General features: G+C 38.0%; 2 protein-coding genes across 2 annotated transcripts in view; both read left to right on the top strand.

The window, feature by feature from the left end:
- Window positions 1-2227, top strand: part of LOC144038806 (uncharacterized) — a 29963-nt gene extending 27736 nt beyond the window's left edge. The window contains exon 4 of the mRNA XM_077551550.1: window positions 1-2227. This exon is cut by the window's left edge and continues 2284 nt beyond it. The gene's annotated coding sequence lies outside the window, so the exon portion shown is untranslated.
- A 459-nt stretch (window positions 2228-2686) lies between these two features.
- LOC144037925 (uncharacterized) lies at window positions 2687-19686 on the top strand. Its single transcript, XM_077549814.1, has 4 exons — window positions 2687-2824; window positions 2923-3022; window positions 5713-5956; window positions 14422-19686. The coding sequence occupies exons 3-4, from the start codon at window positions 5780-5782 to the stop codon at window positions 15766-15768; spliced, it is 1524 nt and encodes a 507-aa protein (XP_077405940.1). The 5' UTR covers window positions 2687-2824; window positions 2923-3022; window positions 5713-5779; the 3' UTR covers window positions 15769-19686.
- The last annotated feature ends 362 nt before the right edge of the window (window positions 19687-20048 follow it).

Below are 20048 nucleotides of genomic sequence, written 5' to 3'. Positions count from 1 at the left end.
TGGAAAGATTTCAAAAAGCGCCCCGTACGCGTCCGTCTGGACACCATATGCAGGATGCTCCTCCAGTGATGACGTAATGGTCGCAGCTTGATGATGTATGCACCAATTCTCGCGTGACTGCTCACGAATTGTCAGTCTGTCAACAACAATGGCGGATAGCCGTGTCGTAGTCGTTTTACGCAGCTTTCTTAGCTTGCTTATGCTTTTGCCGCAAAATATGTTGCTTCTTTATTCCCACGTTCAACAAGCGTTGTTGTACTTGAATCACTCGCCATTGTCACTTCTCCTGTGTTCGCCTTTTTCATGTTGTTACATCCAAAGGCGTGTTTGTTCTGTAGATTGCAATAAAGTTAGAAAAAAAACGTTTGTCTTCTTTGCTGATTCTTCTTCTACATTTTCCACTAACTCCCTGTGGCTGCGCTACAGCGCCACTCCAGACTTGGCATATACATTACAGCCGTTAAACGTCCTCAGCGTCTTCTTTTGGACATACGCAAGTCTTGAAATGCTTCTGTGTGTACGAGATTCATCTGGCCTTAATCATTTGTATTATTTCTAAATTGTTAATAAATATCCAAAATTTTACTATATTTTTCTTTCTTATTCCTAACTTATTTTACAACAATAACAGAGTGAAAGAATATCTATATAATAACTTTAATCGACTTGTTGGCTATTCAGAGTAGTTAAGAGTTTAAGTTTAATAAACCATTTTTTCAATTATTGCTTTATGAATTAAAGTTAGAGCAACTAGTTTAACAAACTTCCCATTGACTTATTAGTTATTAAGGAGTAGCTGGGACTAGCTTTTGTAAAAATAATTAAACTTTTTCTTGAATTACTGCTTGATGATTTGACGGTAGAACTATTAATCAATATAGTTTGTCTCTTGTACTTTAGTTAATTTTAACTAAGTTTTGCCCACTTAGAGGAGTTAAAGGGTCAATAATGTGAAAAATCTACTTTTTGGGAGCCATGTTAAAATGCTAATTATTACTTTATAAAACGCCCAAAAAAGTCTTATTTGTTAAATGTAATTGAAGTGTGTCTTCTGCCCAGATTTAGTCATAACTGTTTTAATTTCCTCATTTCCTCAGTAGAGCTTTGTTCTGCGGATATATCCTCGCTTTGAATGTTATCGCAAATTCTGCCAGGTGTAATCATGACTGAATAACTTCCTCTATTCCTCAAATGGGCTTTGTTTGGTGTCTGAACAGTGTCCTTGAGTATTATCTCATGTCTGGTCAACTTTGTGAACTGTTTACTGAAAACTGTGTGGTACCGCCCTTCAAGATAGTATAATAATGTTGTAAGTCCTCTGTAATCTTCGCACTTGTGAGAGGCTACAGCCATTGTCTGTAACTCACTTGTGCCCGGAATATTCTGTAGAAATAAAAGCTTTGAAGGAACTGTTCATCGATCTCCAGCGTGTATTCAGGTAACTAACATTCTCACTACCCGAAAGAAACCGAACACGCGGAAGAAAAAGCTTATCTTCCAACAAATGAAAGTATGTTTTTATTTATTTATTTTACTCCAGAAGCTTTGACGCTTCAACAATAGCAACAAAAAAGCTGCATTGGAAGCTTCTGGCGGGAACAGGCTGCTTGGCTCGGTTACTGCTCCTCTGTGTTTGTGTCCATCAAACATCGCTATTATTGGGGCAAATCTTTTAATGTTGGGACAAAAGCGACCAGGAAAAAGTATTTTTTCTGCTCGTGAGTCCGCTGTAACTTCGCACTAGTGAGAGGCTGCCATTTTAAGGGAACTCACTGTGCCCGGAATATTCTGTAGAAATAAAAGCTTCGAAGTGACTGTTCATCGATCTCCAGCCTGCAATCGGATAACCAACATTCTCACTACCCGAAAGAAAACGAACACGCGGAAGAAAAAGATTATTTTCTTCAACACCGGCTAGCTGAACAAACTCACGAAAATGTCAGCCGACAAAAGAATGAAGAAAAAGAGGCTCTCTGAAGAAGCTTACGCTTAAGTCTTTGACTTTTCTCCAATTGGCAATTAAGCGCTCCACTGCGGCTTAGAAGATGACGACCGGAAAGGTAAATGTGTCTTAGCTCTTGCTCACTACTGCTACGTGAATCTTTTGCCACCTTTTTCCCCTTCCAAAAAGCGTTACAAGAGAAAACTGAAAAAGTTAATACAAAACATGTAGAGATAATAATAGCAAACCAGCTTTTTTTTTGTTTATTGTAGAAAAACAGGACATTGTTTGAAATTGCCAGTGCAGAATATTTACAACATCAAATCAATTTAAATGAAATTACTATTTTGCAAAGGTACCCGCACCATCCATTGAAGGTTTGCAATGTTGTCAAAGGTGAGGGAATCATTCCGTCCCGCAGGTTCACCTCATTGGTGTGAAATGTCATTGTGGTCAACATTGTCCATCATCCAAGTGTGTGTGTGTGTGTGTGTGTGTGTGTGTGTGTGTGTGTGTGTGTGTGTGTGTGTGTGTGTGTGTGTGTGTGTGTGTGTGTGTGTGTGTGTGTGTGTGTGTGTGTGTGTGTGTGTGTGTGTGTGTGTGTGTGTGTGTGTGTGTGTGTGTGTGTGTGTGTGTGTGTGTGTGTGTGTGTGTGTGTGTGTGTGTGTGTGTGTGTGTGTGTGTGTGCGTGTGTGTGTGTGTGTGTGTGTGTGTGTGTGTGTGTGCGTGCGTGCGTGCGTGCGTGTGTGTGTGAGTGAGAGAGAGACAGACATTAACAAGTTTGGTGCTCACCAAGCGCAATCTGGAAAGTCTGGTCAAGATTTACATGAACGGAGGGCAGCAGAAAATGGAACAAATGTGGAACAACTACCACAAGCAAAGGTACTGTATGATATGCCTGCATGTGCATGACGTCATGTATTGTCCAACACACCTCTTGTGCTCTACCTGGCTCAATGATGTGGTGCTGGTGTGTGCAGGCAGAAGATGACTCAGGAGTGTTCTCAGCAGTTGTCGTCAGTCCTGCAGCAGTGGCAGATGGAAGTGAAGCAAATGATGGAGCAGAAGGAAAAGCTCAATGTTCGTGCACACGCACCCACACGTACACACGAAACAATACATGAGGCATGTGACTAGAGCTGAGACATTTGTACATTTGATTGGTTAACTATTTGCAAGCGCTGTTTTTGTTTTGTTTTTTAATACCATTTTCTTTTGGGACTTCTTGACTTGAAAGTACAGACCACTTTGGTGACATAGAAGGGGGGAAAAAAGTTATAGCCTACATATAATATATTAAGGGTGGTCATCTCTCCAATAAAAGAAAGTTTGTGTATCTAGATGCATGGGATGCGATACGATTCAAGGAGGGTTCAATTAAGTGGGCTTATGATTCAATTTGATTTCATTTGATTCAATACGGTCAAGCTCACTTGGCTGGGGTATAACGCAATGACATTCTATGAATGAACTTGTCAGTACTGGGAATGGGGCATTTCCACTGCAGTGGAAGCTAGCAGAGTTGGGATGTGTTAGCCCAAAGCTACTTAACACCGCAACATGTTACACAACAAACCAGTAACTCAGCCACAATGGAGGCACTTGTGCATTTTCTGCACTGCAATTTCAAACAATGGCTTGTTTTTCTACAGTAAAAAAAATTGACATTTGGATATAATCAGTCAGGATTTCATATTTTTATTTTGGAATGTGAAGTCTTTAGAAAGCTGGACATACACACACATGCACACATCCGTCTTCCTTCTACAAACTTTTATAACCCTCAGGTCTTGTTGGGTTTGACTTGCACATTCAGATATATTTGAAGATTTTGGCGCATGTTTTTCTGCAGTCGGCAGCGAACGCTTCCGCTTGTTCACTTAAGGCCGTACCTCACTGAACTGCGAACATTGCCGAACGTTGCGATTGTTGAATTTGCAAAGTATGAGGTTGTAGACAACGTGCGAATTAACCTGAAATTTTTGTCAAATTGACCTACAAAACAGATTTAAATTATTTTCGTTTCCTTTTTATTAGAAGATGTAATTAGTCAGTCATCGCCGTGACGCTTTTGCGTGCAAGCAACCCCTGTTCATTTTGGACTTATTTCCTGGTCTAATTGTGCTGTAAAAATGAGTGTGGTGTTGTCAAGTTGTCGTAATTTAGATATCACTCCATCTCTGGTTTCTACCTTGGAGAAAGTAGGTGGGGGGGTTGACATTTGTAGAATTAACTAGAGCGGAGCGTCACACAGCCAGGTAACCTTCATTTGTGCAACTGGTCCTCTGTGGCATTATGAATGAAAGCCGTGAGTGATAGTCCCCAAAATATATGAGTACATGTGCAGAAATATGTTAATCATAGTCTAAAAATATTAGAATGTCGCCATATTTTGGATAATATCTAAGACTGAAGCACTGCCGCACATATATATAATAATAATAATAATGCTTAACGCTTTCGAATATTAATCAAAAATGTTGTGAGTTCCGTTTAATATTTCCAGACTATGATTATCACGTCTGCACATGTATGCATACATTTTTGGTGACAATCAGTCGTGGTTTTTTGTGTGTTTTTTTTTTTACATAAAGTGACAATGTTTTGTGTTTATAGGCTATAGCGGCCGGGATCCATCACGACGTGAATAATAATAATAATAATGATAATACTGAGAATTTTGTTATATTTATTTTCAGACTATCATTAGCACATGTATACATTAAGGCCATAGGCATTTTTATAGCAGGAAATAAGTCCAAAATGAACAGGGCCGTTTATCTTACTGCGCACCACGTTATAGCGATGACGTGCTGCACAAAAAAATCCAATATGACAGCATACATGGTATGTCATCATTTTGACACTTAATGGGCTTAAACCTTTTTTTTTCAGGGAGTCAAATGCCATTGATATTTTAATGTTCATATGCCCACGCTGCAAAATCGTGTTGCGTTTTGGAGGAATATGCGTAAATAATGCGTGTGTTGTTCCAGGCAGAGCCGCACTTCTCCAAACAGAGTACGCTCCGCCTCAACACAAGCGCTCTCTCACCGTCGTAGTATTTGGGCGTCAGAGTGAATTTATGAATAGGACCTCGGAAACAACTTTGCCGACACGTTTGATAATGAAGACATTTAACATTTTCAATTTATATTTTTACTGTTTTTTAATTTACTTATAGGTATATAGATGTGATATAACCATGTATTGAAATGAATAACAATGTGATAATGATTTGTGAACTTCATTTGAAACCGCTTACTCCTCAACAGCTCTTGAGATAAGAATGCGCATGTTGCATAATGTTGTCAGAGTCTCTTATCATTAGTCATTTGGTCGTAAAAACTGAAGGTCTGAGGTCAAATCCTGTTTACATCTGATGCCCGAGCTGGTAGGGGGGCTGGAGTAAACATGTCTGTTTATTATCATCACTAAACCTTTGTTCAACCTAGGAGGGGGAGAGAAACCTTTTATCTTTCATGGATAAAAAGAGTGGGTGTTTTCATATTCGACACACTCGAGGCTTAACATCACCTTTGAATGTAAGCATTTCTCCTGTGTCTTTAAGAGCTCTTAAATAAGCTTGAAGCTTGGACGCATGCGCGAGATGCTGTGACTATCACGAGACCTACAGCGAGACCGGGAAACCCCAACATGGCGGCGCCCTGCTGCTAAGATAGAATTAGCTCTATTATACTAAACTAATCCAAATTTAACCATCATATATCTTGCCTTTCTTTTTTTCCCCTCTCTTTTTCATCCGACAGATTTGGAATACCACCCAACGTGGAGGACCTCGAACGCTTCATCTACGCATATTTTTACAGCTGCGCGATGGAGAATCCTTCCGTCGAGAAACTGTCGAGAAAACCTTCGAAAAAGAGGAAAAATGATTCAGCGACGGACACGGAGAACCTAGCCACTACGCAGGTTTCGGTCAGTATGCTGGAGTCCATAAATAAAAAATTTGAGGTCCTCTCCCTAATCAGCGAGGACGTCAAAGAATTAAAGGTAAGTATGGAATTCTTCAGCCAACAAGTGATCTCCAACGAGACAATGCCGAGTTACACTCTACACTCGTGACTGTTTCAGCCAAGTTAGAAACCGTTAAAAAGGAAAATAAAACGCTAAAAGAAACTGTTCTGGATATTCAATCCCGTAGCATGCGGGAGAATTTAATATTCTCAGGAATATCCGAGAATACCTCTGACAATCCAGAGGTTGAGATAAAAAAAATTATGACGACGTCGTTAAAAATTCCTCAGGAGTCGGTAAATAACATATCTTTTCACCGGGTACATCGGCTTGGAGCCCCTAGGGGCAACAGACCCCGTCCTATTATCGCCAAGTTTGAGCATTTTAAACAGAAAGAATTCGTTAAAAGTAAAGGACGGGAGCTTAAAGGGACCTCATTTGGAATGAACGACCAATTCCCGAGAGAGATTAATGAGCGGCGAAAGGTACTGTTTCCTTTAATGAAACAAAATAGGCAGGAGGGTAAACGGACTGCGATGGTCGTCGATAAACTATACATCGATGGACAACTGTTCCGGAACCCCAACTCCACTCCCTGGCTGTTCTAAATGGCATTGGTGGAACTAAACTTTGTTTGATTATTAGATGTATACATATACTGTATATGTGGTTATAAAACCTTAAATATGAATACTCATTATGTTTAGGCGATATTATAAATATATTATTAAATACATAACTATATCTAAAGTATATTTAAACAAAAAATCTCGCTTGGGTTACCAGTTATTGGTGTATTTTTATGTTTAATCCCCCGTTAACTTTCTTTACTTTTACCTCCCTACCTGTTTTTTCACTGTTATATTTACTTACTCGTCACCTCATATTTTACACAAATTACATAAACCACCTAACCACTTTGATTCTATCCTATAACATACTAATATTGACAAATGGCCTATGCAGATATATACACAGGACTGAGTCTATATTGTTTGTATGCATAAATTAGTTCTGGTTTCCTGGAATGTTTGTGGCGCTCGCTCAGAAGCAAAAAGAATAAAAACTTTAGACCATCTCTTTAAATTAAAAGCAGATATTTGCCTCCTACAAGAAACCCACCTACAAAAATCTGAAGAAAAATTACTTATTGATAAGAATTTTAGCCAAGCGTACTCTGCCCCTTATAACAGTAGACAAAGAGGAGTCTGTATACTCATACATAAGAATTTACTCTTTACTTTGAATAATACAATAACAGACCCAGAGGGCCGATACATTATTATTCAGGTGACTATATTTAATAAAATATATACACTTGGTAATTTATATGCCCCTAATAATGATGATCCGGCCTTTTTCCATGAATTTTTCTCTCAGCTGTTTGATTTAGCAGCGAACTCTACTATTATTATTGGAGGAGACTTTAACACAGTCTTAAATCCATTAATTGACCGTTCTAATAATACAACATGTAGGCGATTACAATCTACTAAAGTAATAGGGGAATATATGGATGACTTTGGCCTCGTCGACAGCTGGAGACTTAAAAACCCAAATAAGAAGGAATTTACCTTCTTTTCCGCTGTGCACCGGTCTTTTTCAAGAATTGATTATTTTCTTACAAATAACTCTATTGCTGATAAAACTGTTACAAAAATACATCCTATTATTATTAGCGACCATGCACCAGTCTCCCTTTCCCTACAAGTTGATTATACCTTTAAACCACCACCGACATGGCGGTTTAACATCTCACTGCTAAACGACGCAGAGTTTGACAAAATTATAAGAAAAGAATGGGCAGACTTTTTGGAAATAAATTACTCTCCAGACCTATCGCCATCTCTTCTCTGGGAAACTGGGAAAGCAGTAATTACCCAAAAAAACAAAAAAAAAAACAAATATGGACTGACTTACAAAATACAAAAATACAGTTAGACGATATGCTAACTAAAAAGACAGAATTTATAATACAACAATTGAGATATAACAACTTTGAATATAATAACAAATCAGGTAAATTTCTTGCAAACCAACTTCAACGCAATCGGGAAAAGTCTCTTATAACGGCTATTAAAGGGACAACTGGTGAATGCACACAATCACCAGAAGAAATTAATCACATTTTTTATAACTATTATCGTAACCTATACATAGAAACTAACAAGCCTAACCCTGAGCATATTGAGGCATTCCTCAGTAGCTTAAATATACCTCAGTTAACTACTGAATATAAAGACATGTTAGATGCGCCACTTACTATAAACGAGTTGTACAGTGCTCTAGATAGTATGCCTAATGGCAAAGCACCTGGCCCGGATGGTTATCCGGCTATATTTTTTAAGCACTTCTGGTTAATGCTTGCTCCACTATTCTTAAGAGTAGTAACAGAAATTAAAACTAAGGGTTACATACGCCCACACATGAATACAGCAGCAATTAAACTTTTATTAAAGCCAGAAAAAGACCCCACCCTTCCATCAAGTTACCGTCCGATTTCACTAATTAACACTGATATTAAAATTATCACTAAGGCTTTCGCATCTAGACTAGAAACAGTAATCTCGACAATTATTCATAGCGACCAAACAGGCTTTATTAAAGATCGTCACTCTACTAATAATATTAGGAGACTCTTTAACCTTATTAGCATGTCACAGCGGCATGATAAAAAGGCAGTTATTATATCATTGGATGCAGAAAAAGCTTTCGACAAAGTTAACTGGTCCTTCCTCTTTGCTGTTTTAAATAAATTTGGCTTTGGGAAATCATTTATCCACTGGGTATCAGTATTATATGATTCTCCAAAAGCTACAGTTACTACTAATGGGATTATATCTCAGAGCTTTACTTTACAGAGAGGCACAAGACAGGGATGCCCACTATCCCCTTTATTATTTGCAATATTTATTGAGCCACTTGCATTAGCCATACGCCAGGAAAGAAGGATTCAAGGAATTCACTCTGGGGTAACAGAACATAAAATTAATCTATATGCCGATGACATCTTACTTTATTTAGAAAAGCCGGCTACTTCGCTAGGGGAAGTATTTAACTTAATAACTAAATTCTCACAGTTATCAGATTATTCTATTAACTGGACAAAATCAACACTTCTACCTATTACAGAAAATTCATGGAACCCTGCAAGCCAGGACCCACACTACTCATTTCCTATAGGTAATTTAAAATACTTAGGCATAAAAATCTCACCTAAATTAACTGATTTAATTCATTTAAACTTTTCTCCACTTCTGGATAACATTTATAGTGACTTGGACCGCTGGAATAATCTTCCTATTTCTCTAATAGGACGAATAGCCACCATTAAAATGAAAGTTTTACCCAAAATAAACAATTTTTTTCTCAATGATTCCATTTAAACCTACGGCTAAATGGTTCCGGTTGTTGGACTCAGCCGTTACAAAATTTTACTGGAATAAAAAAAAAAGCAAAGATTAGTCTATCTACTCTTCAGAAAAGTAAATCCAAAGGTGGTCTAGAGGCACCAAATTTTATGTACTACTATATAGCTAACCAGCTACAATATATCGTTCTATGGGCACAACCCAACAGAGACACTAACTGTTGGTTGGAACTAGAACAGAAGGATTGTAATAACCTCAGACTTCGAGATTTACTCTTTATTACAACATCGATTAAGCGACATAATTGTTTTAAAAACCCAATGATTTCCGCCACCGTGACTGCCTGGTGGAAGGCACTAGAATTGACAAAAGCCCAAGTGGAGTCCTGTGGGCTCTCTCCCCTATGGCATAACCCCGACTTTCAACTTAACAACCAACCGTTTCATTTAGCTGTGTGGGAGCAGAAAGGAATTACACATCTCCACCATCTCTTCTCAGATAATATGTTTATATCATATACATCCTTGCTCCAAAAATACAATATAAAAAACGGAAATTTTTTACATTATTTACAAGTTAAAAATATGATAAAGAAAAAAATTCCAACACTTCGGGGTACGCTCCAACCGCCTGTTTTAGTTAAAGATATTAACAAGCTTTCTCCGACAACAACAAAAAAACTTTCAAAAATATATAAGTTACTTTCATATACTGATAAAATGTCTTTACCCATCTCGAAATGGGAGACAGACTTGTCTATAGCACCGGAACCTGACTTTTGGATTCAAGTTTGTGAAAACGCATTTAAAATGACAAAACACACAAATTTACAACTTATCCAATATAAAATTATTTACAGAACATACATTACTCAATATATGATGAAGAAAATGTGACTCTCCGACTCCGACATTTGTCTCCAATGCTTACAAAACACTACAGACACTTATGTTCATGCTTTATGGTTATGTACTCCGGTTATGTATTTCTGGACTAAAGTCTTAGAAAAACTTTCCGCTATTTTGGACTGTAGGATACCTTTATCTCCAAATTTGTGTTTGCTAGGTGACCTAACAACAACTGACTTACCACATAAACAATTTCAATCTACACTTGTAGCCCTTACTATCGCTAAAAAAACAATTCTTGTTAACTGGAAAAATAAACAAACTCTGAATATCGACCAATGGTCTAACCTCCTCATAAATCACATTTTAATGGAAAAAATATCTGCCTCAAATAAAAACCAAATATCAAAATTTATAGAAACAAGGTCTACGTATATAGAATTTTTTAACCTAATTCTGGTTACTTAATTCTGTCTGTTAGCGAGAGCCACTACATCGTGATAACTTACATTGATGTTTCTGCATTTGGCAATTTATTATTATATTATATTATTAGTATGTGATTTTTTTTAATGGGCTTTAGGTGAACTGATGAATACACACACGCTCGCACGCACGCACACACACACGCACATACACATACTCACCCACATACAAAAAAAAAAAAATATATATATGTGTGTATATGTATGTATATATATTTAAAATAAATAGAAAAATAAAAACATTTATTAAATTTTTTTAATTTATTTGTTTTTTTTAAAAAAAGGAGAGCAATGATGATGTCAAATCGAATGAACAATACTGAGCTCTCCTGGGAAAAAAAAGAAAATAAAAAAAGAAATACACTTAAAAAAACAAAACAAAAAAACGTAATTGTTTTCTCTGCTTACAGAACCCTAGAATCATGCCTTGACATCTTTAATGAAAAAAATAGCTCATATGCTTAGTTATTTAAACAATAAATTAAAAAAAACACAAGTTATGTGGGTATTTTAATATTGGTTGACTAAACCCAAATGATCATTAAAAAAAACAACAGACTTTATAAATAATAGGGGGGTTCAATCAATCAATCAATCAAAAAATTGATTCAGCAATATATCGCGATATTACAGCGCGCAATTCTCGAATCGATTCAATATGCGGCCGAATCCATTTTTGAACATCAATTTTTTATAGAAATATTCAACAAAACGTCTTACTTAGGGTTAGGATTCACACACTAACCATAGAAAAAAATTATGGAACATTAAGCCTTAATATTTTATTTCATTGCTGTTCAAACATGAAACAGACTGCAACCTGTTTGTTAAATGCAGTGGCTCAGTTATAAGCCTGAATTTTCAGATAAATAAATACATTTTCATACAAATCTTACAGTGTACAAGTTTACTGATTAGTATTTTCTAAATTTGAGTTACTAAAAAAATCGCAATAATCAATTTATAGATTCGTATCGGGATTAATCGGTCTCGAATCGTGACCTATGAATCGTGATACGAACCGAATCGCCAGGTACTAGGCAATTCACACCCCTAATAAATAAAGTGCATGGTAATTGTCTCTTTCCTTTAATAACAAAACCTAGTAGAATAACAGCAACTGACACATTAATAGATAACATATTTACAAATAAAATTGATCCGGAAATCCAAAGTGGACTCCTTATAAAACGAAATGTGAGATCACCTGCCTGTCTTTGCAACCTTTCAAGATCTTATGTGACCCGCTCCGGCAAAATGGTCCACATGTCGGGAGGATAAAAAAAAAAAAAATAAGTATTCTATACCGTGATATATACCGTTACCGCGAAGGGATGCAGTTTATACCGTGATATGAATTTTGGGCCATATCGCCCAGCCCTATTGTAAATACTAGTGTAATGTTTTGATAGCTTGTCGATGTTGTCAATTTCATACAACGCCGTTACACGCCGCTTCAGCGATGCATCACAAATAAATGCCAGCATCGCAAATATCACTACACATTTTCACTGCTCTTTTAGTGAGATGACTAATGCCACATCAAATGGCAAATAATCTTTTAATTGACATAAAATTATTAAGTCAAATTTCCCACTGTGGTAAAATGACCTAATTTAAGAAAGAAAATACCCCAAGGAGCAACAATAAAATAACCAAATTTTGGCTGATGCCTCAGAAGATGAATTGTAAGCTTAATGTGGTATTCAAAGTTGAGGCTGATGTCATCTGTGGAGAGGTCAAACTTCCAAAACTTTTAAAGGGTTAAAATCTCGGATGATGGCCTTACCTGCGATTGGAATTGACTTTCCACTGATATTTTAACAGTTCCTGAAAATTCAGGTTCATATTTTTTTTCAAACTTTAAACCTGTTTTTCTCAAAACTAGAGATTTCTACCATCCAACATTAAAGTTGCTGTAATTTTGTCAATTTTGAGGTACGTCCATGTATTATGTATCATTTTAAAGGGAATTAATTAAGTGTAGAATTTTAATATATCAATATCTCAATTTAGATTTTTTGGGGGGCACATATTGATAAAAAGGTGAAGCATAGAGCCTGTGCATCAGTATTAACGATAAGAACCCAACATACTATTGCTGCCCTAACCCATTATGGCCTAAAGCGCCTGAAAAACATGCCTCTAAAACCTATGGGTGACTTTAGAATCACCTCAGAAAACCTGAAGTTTTCCTGGAAATTCAACAATATTGTCAATGCCCACTAAATAATTGATATCTCAGCTCCTGAAGCAGATAAAAACATAATTCCAAACATTCAAACATTTCAGAGCTTGCACCTGTGGCGTTCACACAAACCTAAGTTTATCATTATAAACCTTCAATATATAATTTTTTTTTTTTTTTAAATCAACAACTGTCATATCTGCGAGTATATTAATTACCTTCAACATTAATAACCTTGGGGCGGCAATTGTAACAACCTCTGGGAATCAAGTGGTAATTATTCCTCCATTGCGTTTGAAAGCTGTCAAAACCTTCAACATTCTCATTGTCTACAAACATATTTCTTAAAAATATCAAATGGTATCAAAATTTCTCTCTGAAGTATTAAAATATACTTATCTTAGTTTAATTTTTTTACAAAAACAGAAGGTGCAGAGAGTCCCCATGGTCAGCAGCATCTCTGAAAAGTTCCCTGAAGTTAGCACTTTTTCAAATTAATCTATTATCGGCCGTATGATTCTTCAAAATGGCCAATGCCAATATTCGTCAAAATGCTGAATATCGGCGCCAATAATCGTCCCAGCCAATAATGGGTCTATCCCTATGCGAAATGATAAATGTATTTCTGGCGGGAAATTTGTGGTGTTTGGACAAATTTGCATGGCAAGTGTGATTTTGCGGGGTTTTCTTGATTTTGCGTTAATAGTTGCGATCACAGCATTGCGAAATCCTGGAGGGTCTGACATTTGGCATGACTCTGACAAGAACAAAGTCTCTTTCTGTCCACACCACAAAGTCACATATTTTAAGCCTACTACGAAGATCTGTGTCTACACCTGTGTACTGTACATATGATGTTCCTTTAATTGTGTTCTCCATCACAAAGCTCTTTGATGGACACTTTATTTCCACACATCCTTTATTTTAAGTCCTTGTGGTATGGTTCTTGCTTAGCTTGATAAATACTCCTTGTAGCCTCCTCATGCTCAATCCCCCATTTCATTTCCCGTGTTGTCGACAGTGTCGATGGGTAGCATACCTTCCTCACTGTCGACAAAGCTGGCCTCTCAATGTTGGTGGTGACAATAGCATGCATGTTAGAGGCAGTTACTCTCACTGCCCGTAATGCATACCAGACCGGTGATTTACGCTGCTGCCTGGTCTGTGCCTCCACTTTGTGTGCTTGTGCTACATTCACATGAACAATGTCTTTAACAGTTTCAAAGTGTGGAAGAGCACCATCAAACTGTGAGTCCTGCAGCCTTTTTTGAAGAGGTTTTGCTAATAAAGTTGGCTGGATGGGGTTTGCATACAGATGACAATACGCGGCCTTTACAGTACGGCTTTGTTTACATACGCTGTTGCATCCAAAATGGCGGATGATGACGTTGCGATGGTGCGGTGCACGGCCGATATTTAAAATATTTATTCTGATTAATGAGATATTTTTATTCTTGAGAAATTAAAGTAACTGGATGACCAATTAGGTCTCAGTCTAGAGCTCTACAAACACTAAGTAGAAATCTTAATTCATCTCGCTCTCCTATTAACCTTCATTATGAATAATAACCATATTTACCATGTGTGTTTGTTTTCTTGTGTCTTGCAGACATCAGTGAATATGTTTGCCCCGAAGAGCAGGAGCCAGAGCACCTTCACATTAAAAAAAGAAGAGGAGGATGAAGAGGTCCCACACTTAAAAGAAGAGCAGCAGCAGTCTCCTTCAATTAAAAAAGTGGAGGAGCCAGAGCACCCTTGCATGAAAGGAGAGAGAGAAGACCCTCCCTGCATCAAAGAGGAGGAGGAGAAGGAAAAGGTTATCTATATGTTGCCAACGACTGGTGTCTCCTTGAAGAGTGAAGATGGTGCAAGCGAGGTGAGCAGAGGGACGAAGCCTCCAAGCCGCAGATCAGGTCAACAAATGACAACTGAAGGTGATGGAGACCACTGTGGAGGATTACAAGCTGACGGCCTCCTAGCTCCACTATCAGAAAGTGATGACGCTATGTCACACGCTCTCCTGGATGATGAGGAGGAGGAGGAGGCTGAAGGTGATATGACATGTCACACGGACAACAAACGCTGGGAATGTTCTCGGTGTAGGAAAACTTTTGCTTATAAGCGCTATTTCAACGAACACATGAGAATTCACACTGGTGAGAAACCGTTTGCCTGCTCAGTTTGTGGGCAAAAATTCTCTCAGAAGGGAAGCTTAAATATGCACACAAGAACCCACACTGGTGAGAAACCTTTTGCCTGCTCAGTTTGTGGCCGAAGATTCTCTCAGAAGGGAAACTTAATTAACCACACAAGAACTCACACTCATGAGAAACCTTTTTGCTGCACAGTTTGTGGGAAAAAATTCTCTGTGAAGGGGAGCTTAACAGGGCACACAAAAACCCACACTGGTGAGAAACCTTTTGCATGCACCGTTTGTGGACAAAAATTCTCTCAAAGGGGAATCTTAAAACAACACACAAGAACCCACACTGGTGAGAAATGGTTTGCCTGCTCATTTTGTGGGCAAAGATTCTCTCAGAAGGGAAACTTAAAACAACACACAAGAACTCACACTGGTGAGAAACATTTTGCCTGCTCAGTTTGCGGGGAAAGATTCTCTCAGAAGGGAAACTTAATAAATCACACAAGAACCCACACTGGTGATAAGCCTTATGTTTGCTCAATTTGTGGAAAAGGATTCTCTGAGAAGGGAAACTTAAAACAACACACAAGAACCCACACTGGTGAGAAACCTTTTGCCTGCTCAGTTTGTGGGCAAGGATTCTCTTGGAAGGGGCATTTGATAAGTCACACAAGAATACACACTGGTGTGAAACCTTTTGTCTGCTCAGTTTGTGGTCAAAGGTTCTCTCATAAGTTTCAGGTCAAGAGACACAAGTGTGCTGGTGAGGTATGCAGTAATCAAGAAGCTTGCAATGAAAATATAATTGGTTAGGACCTGGGGTCCATTTTACAAAGCAGGTTTAGTGAGTCTTTTAACCCTGAAATGCAGGAAATTCTGCGTTTTCCATTTGAGAAGGTGAGGTAACTGAAACCAGAAAAAGAGGTGACTCTTGCTTGTTTCATAAAAAGAGGTAACTTAAATTCTTCGTCAGTTACCGTAGTAACAGACTTTATGAACCTAACCTGGTCGGTACCAGGTTTATCTCAATTAACCTCGAGTTTTTCTCTGTCTCCGCTTCCTTTCAGCCACACTTGAAATTTGATTTCTTCATTCATTCAGTCAGTTTGCGAGTTTTGATATAACATAGTTTTGCTGTCTGTTATTTGAAAAAAAAAAAAAAAGTCAATAGGCCTATATTAACTCTTTTACTGCCAATGACGTTAAATGACGTTCTGCAAAAACCTACGGAGGAGCGCCAAAGATGTCCGCCCATTTTTAAAAAAAAAAAAAATTTTGAAACGGGTGCAGGGAAGGCTTGCGGAGCTGTCCTGAAAGTTTCAAGCAGGTCTAGTGAGCCTAATGACTATTTTTGGCCCCTAGAGGGCAGCAATGACTCTCTTTTGACAAGATCGGGTGGGCGTCAGCAGAAGACGTGAGGCGGGGCTAGAGTGTTGTGGGGACAATGGCTGAAGAAGCCATAATGGCGGTTGCAAGCATCTCACGCTAGAGCCGTTTTTTTCAAAGACGAAAAGCATCGACCAACGATAAAGAGCACATTGATGACGACGATGATCATCATCGATGATGATGATGATGGTGACTCCGTGGTTGGAAGCATTGACGCGGCAGTAGAATACGTTAGGCGGAGCTAGATGGAGGAGGAAGCGGACAATGTTGCAAGCAGCTCACAGTTGGGAATTTTCAACGCTAAAGAGCACATTGAGGACGACGATGATCTTCATCGATGATGATGATGGTGACTCCGAGGTTGACGGCGAAGTTGGAAGTGTTGACGCGGCGGCTATGACGACGTCATAAAGGTTCACGGGCTAGCGATGCTGACACCGGAAAACGCGGAGCACAAGCGAGCACGCTCAGGCGGACGTTCAATCGGACGACGAAGAGTGCCCCGAGTCCAATGCATATTCATCGGAGGAGTGGGTACAGTCTGCTACTTGCTATTTATTCCCCGGAAAAAAAGGCCGTCAAGAAAGTGTAACGTCTGAAACGGACAATGAAAGTAAAAAGTAATCTGTTGTGCGCATCCTGCTCGCTCTCCTTGCACGCAAGAGAGTGTTACAAAAAGAAAAACTGTATTTGAAACATCCACATAATTGTAAGTAGTACCACAGTTGCATACATTTGTAAATAGTTTGCGAAATTGTTTTGTCAAATTGTTACACTGTTGAATGGAAATAAACGTATTTTGCAAACTAAAAACACTTTTTCATTGTTGGTGAAAGCGTTTTACAGAAGTAAAGCACTGTTTAGGTGTTTGTAGCATCATTCATGGACAAAAAGAAGTGTACAATTCACTAGAGTGCATGAAATAACATCGTTTCACAAAAAGCTCTTTTTCTCCGTTTTTTGTTTCAAAACAGCATTTCGGTGAAACTAACCATTTTCTATTGTTGATTACTGAAGAACGGAATAAGGTAGAAACAAACTTTTTTTTCTGATGAAAGATGAGAGTTCAATCTTTCATTTGGTAGTATGTGTGTTTCCATAGTCCAAACAACATTTTCTGTGGACCTTGAAAGATCAGTCAAAATGCTTAAATCGGCTGGCACTGGCGACATCCCGTTTCTGAAAACGTCTGGCAGTCAAAGAGTTAAAAGTTCACTTTTTTCACGAACATAGCTTTTGACAATGATCCCGTTGATAAAGGTGCACTCTAAAAAAAAAAAAAAAATTGTTGAACCAAATTTAAGATTACAAATTGAATTGTTGACCAATTTAATAAAATTGCTTCAATTGGTAACACACGATTTATTTAAATAAATCCGGTGAATATGTTAAAGCAGGAACAAAGCAGCATTTGGCTTTCGTTGATTGTGGCGGCACCTTTGGACAAAAGCAATATTGTTTTCCCTTGAATTTTCCTTGAAAGAACCACATTTCCCATAAGGACAAGCGCTGACCATCGTAAAATCCGGATGTCCCAGGCGCAGGCAAGTTGACTGAATTACATTGTTTCCAGTGGCTTTATACAGCACTATAACGTTTCTCAAGCTTGTTAACAGCAGACGGGGGTTGTGATTTTATTTTCTTTGTTCTACACACACAAACGCTGTGCTCCCCTTCCCTTCCTAACTTCCCACGATGCATTCGTAAGCACACAACTTTTGAGCGTTGCGTGGCTGGTTGGGTCAGTGTGGAAGGACAAACTATCAAGCTACTGGCTATTTATTGCTACCACGCAATTTTCCGACAGCTAACGTTAGCGTTATCATTTTGATTTGAACATGGAAAGCTAACCACTACAAAGAGCCGAGTCCCCACAAAGGCAGCGTCGGTCGGAAATCCCCCCTCGTCTTTCACCTTGCAAGCGAGTGAAATCCTGTACTGTTATTTTATCCACATCCAGGTAGGCTTTTTATCATTATTATTATTGTTACCTCAGACAAAAATCCTCGTTTTTTTGGGGTGTTTTGTAGCTTCTGCACGATAACAGTAAACCCGCGTGGACGTTTGACTCGAGTTCCTTCTGGAACGACTGGGGAAAGGACGTATGCCGTAAAGCAGTCTGCACGGTTGTAGTTTTTTGTGTGAGGCAGAGTTCACACCATTCACCTCAAAGTCGTTTAGTGCTAGTAAAAATCAGAGCTGTCAAACGATTACATTTTTTCATTAGATTGATCACATCTTAGAGTTTTGATTAATCACTTAATTAAAATGAAAAAATACGCAATCATACGCAAACATTTATTAAATGCTTTACTTTAATGCATGTTGTTATGTTCATGGTTCAAACACCTCTCCTACCTTTAACGTAACCATTCGCTGTCAAGCTAAAGTATAATCTGGTCTGCGTTAATACATGATTAATGCAATATTTTTTTGTGATTAATCAATGAGTTAACGCTTTAATTTTGAGAACTTTAGTGATAATGATACAGACCCCCTCATATGACAAATATTTAATGAATCTAGCTGTAAGTCAATGTTTTATCAGGAGAATTATGAAGATATAAATTGAAGGTTGAAAAGTGATTTACAATCGCATTTAGATTACCAAGAGAGGGCTTAAAAATGAGGAAAAAGAGGATGCCGCTACCCTCTGCTTCCCTGGTGCCATGGTGACTCGCCGAATCGGGGCTCCATTGATGCATTTTTTTTTCCATTGGTGGTGGTTTACGCGATTAACTCCAGGTGAAACTACTCTCCGTTGATCAAATCTCAGGGTAGGTCAACTCTCAGTTCAGGGTAAGTCTCAGAGTTTGTTGAACCTGCTTTGTGAAATGGACCCTTGAAGTTTTTACTAAGAAAAATCTTTACAAAATCGTACTTTATTTTATTCTATGGAACTTTTTTTTTTTTTTATCACCTTGTAGTCTTTGTATAATCTAAAAGCCTCTGTGGGCAAGTGCTGAGAATTAGCGCTGGTGCAAAAACATTTTAAGCAGTGCATTGGCGTTGTACAATGTTATGGTAATGTCCATATGAAGTGATTGATTAGATGGACTGTGAAGAAACTGACGTTTCATGGGAAGGTTAAATGTGATTGTGAATGAAATGCAAATAATCAGTGTTCTTTGCCAATGAAATGGATTGGATATGTTGACTTCCAAGCTATCCCGTGTTTCAAGTTCCTTTTATGTTCTCATTGTCAATTTTTTGTTATGATTATCATTCTCTCATCATTTATCATTTGAATATGATTAATTGCTTTATGCCTTGTATCTAAGTTCGGCTTCCTTTGTTTCAGACTTGATAATTTGTAGTTGTTTAAAATTATTTTTAATGATTCCTTGTGCAACTCCAGTGTATTTTTGTCTTTAGGTTTTAATGTGATATTCTCTCACCTGACAGTGTTTGTTCTACAAAGAAATCAATACAAAGAGTTTGTACAGTCATGAAAGCCATGGAAAACTTATGAAAATTTAAACTGCATTTTCCAAATCCTTAAAATGTTCATGAAAAATAAAATGTTCTGTAGAATGTTGTTAAAGTCATGGAAATATTGTGTGGATATGTAGGAAAAAAATGCTGTAGCATGTTAATGAATTTAATCTGACATGGAAATGCAACGTAAGTCACATATGACAATGCAACCGTTCACGGCATTACCGTAAACGGGAGCATTTGCCAGCATTCTCAACTATGAAGGG

The sequence above is a fragment of the Vanacampus margaritifer genome, chromosome 18 (genome assembly GCF_051991255.1).
Source record: "Vanacampus margaritifer isolate UIUO_Vmar chromosome 18, RoL_Vmar_1.0, whole genome shotgun sequence".
Taxonomy (NCBI): Eukaryota; Metazoa; Chordata; class Actinopteri; order Syngnathiformes; family Syngnathidae; genus Vanacampus; species Vanacampus margaritifer.
Note: the sequence above shows the minus strand (reverse complement) of the source record. Positions and strands in the feature narration are given on the sequence as shown.

What these genes read in the sequence shown, in the direction of transcription:
- LOC144037925 (XM_077549814.1), top strand. Translation starts at nt 5,780, where the DNA reads ATGGAGAATCCTTCCGTCGAGAAACTGTCGAGAAAACCTTCGAAAAAG. An exon ending in AGGACGTCAAAGAATTAAAG is followed by an intron (nt 5,957 to 14,421) that starts GTAAGTATGGAA and finishes TGTGTCTTGCAG; the next exon opens with ACATCAGTGAATATGTTTGC.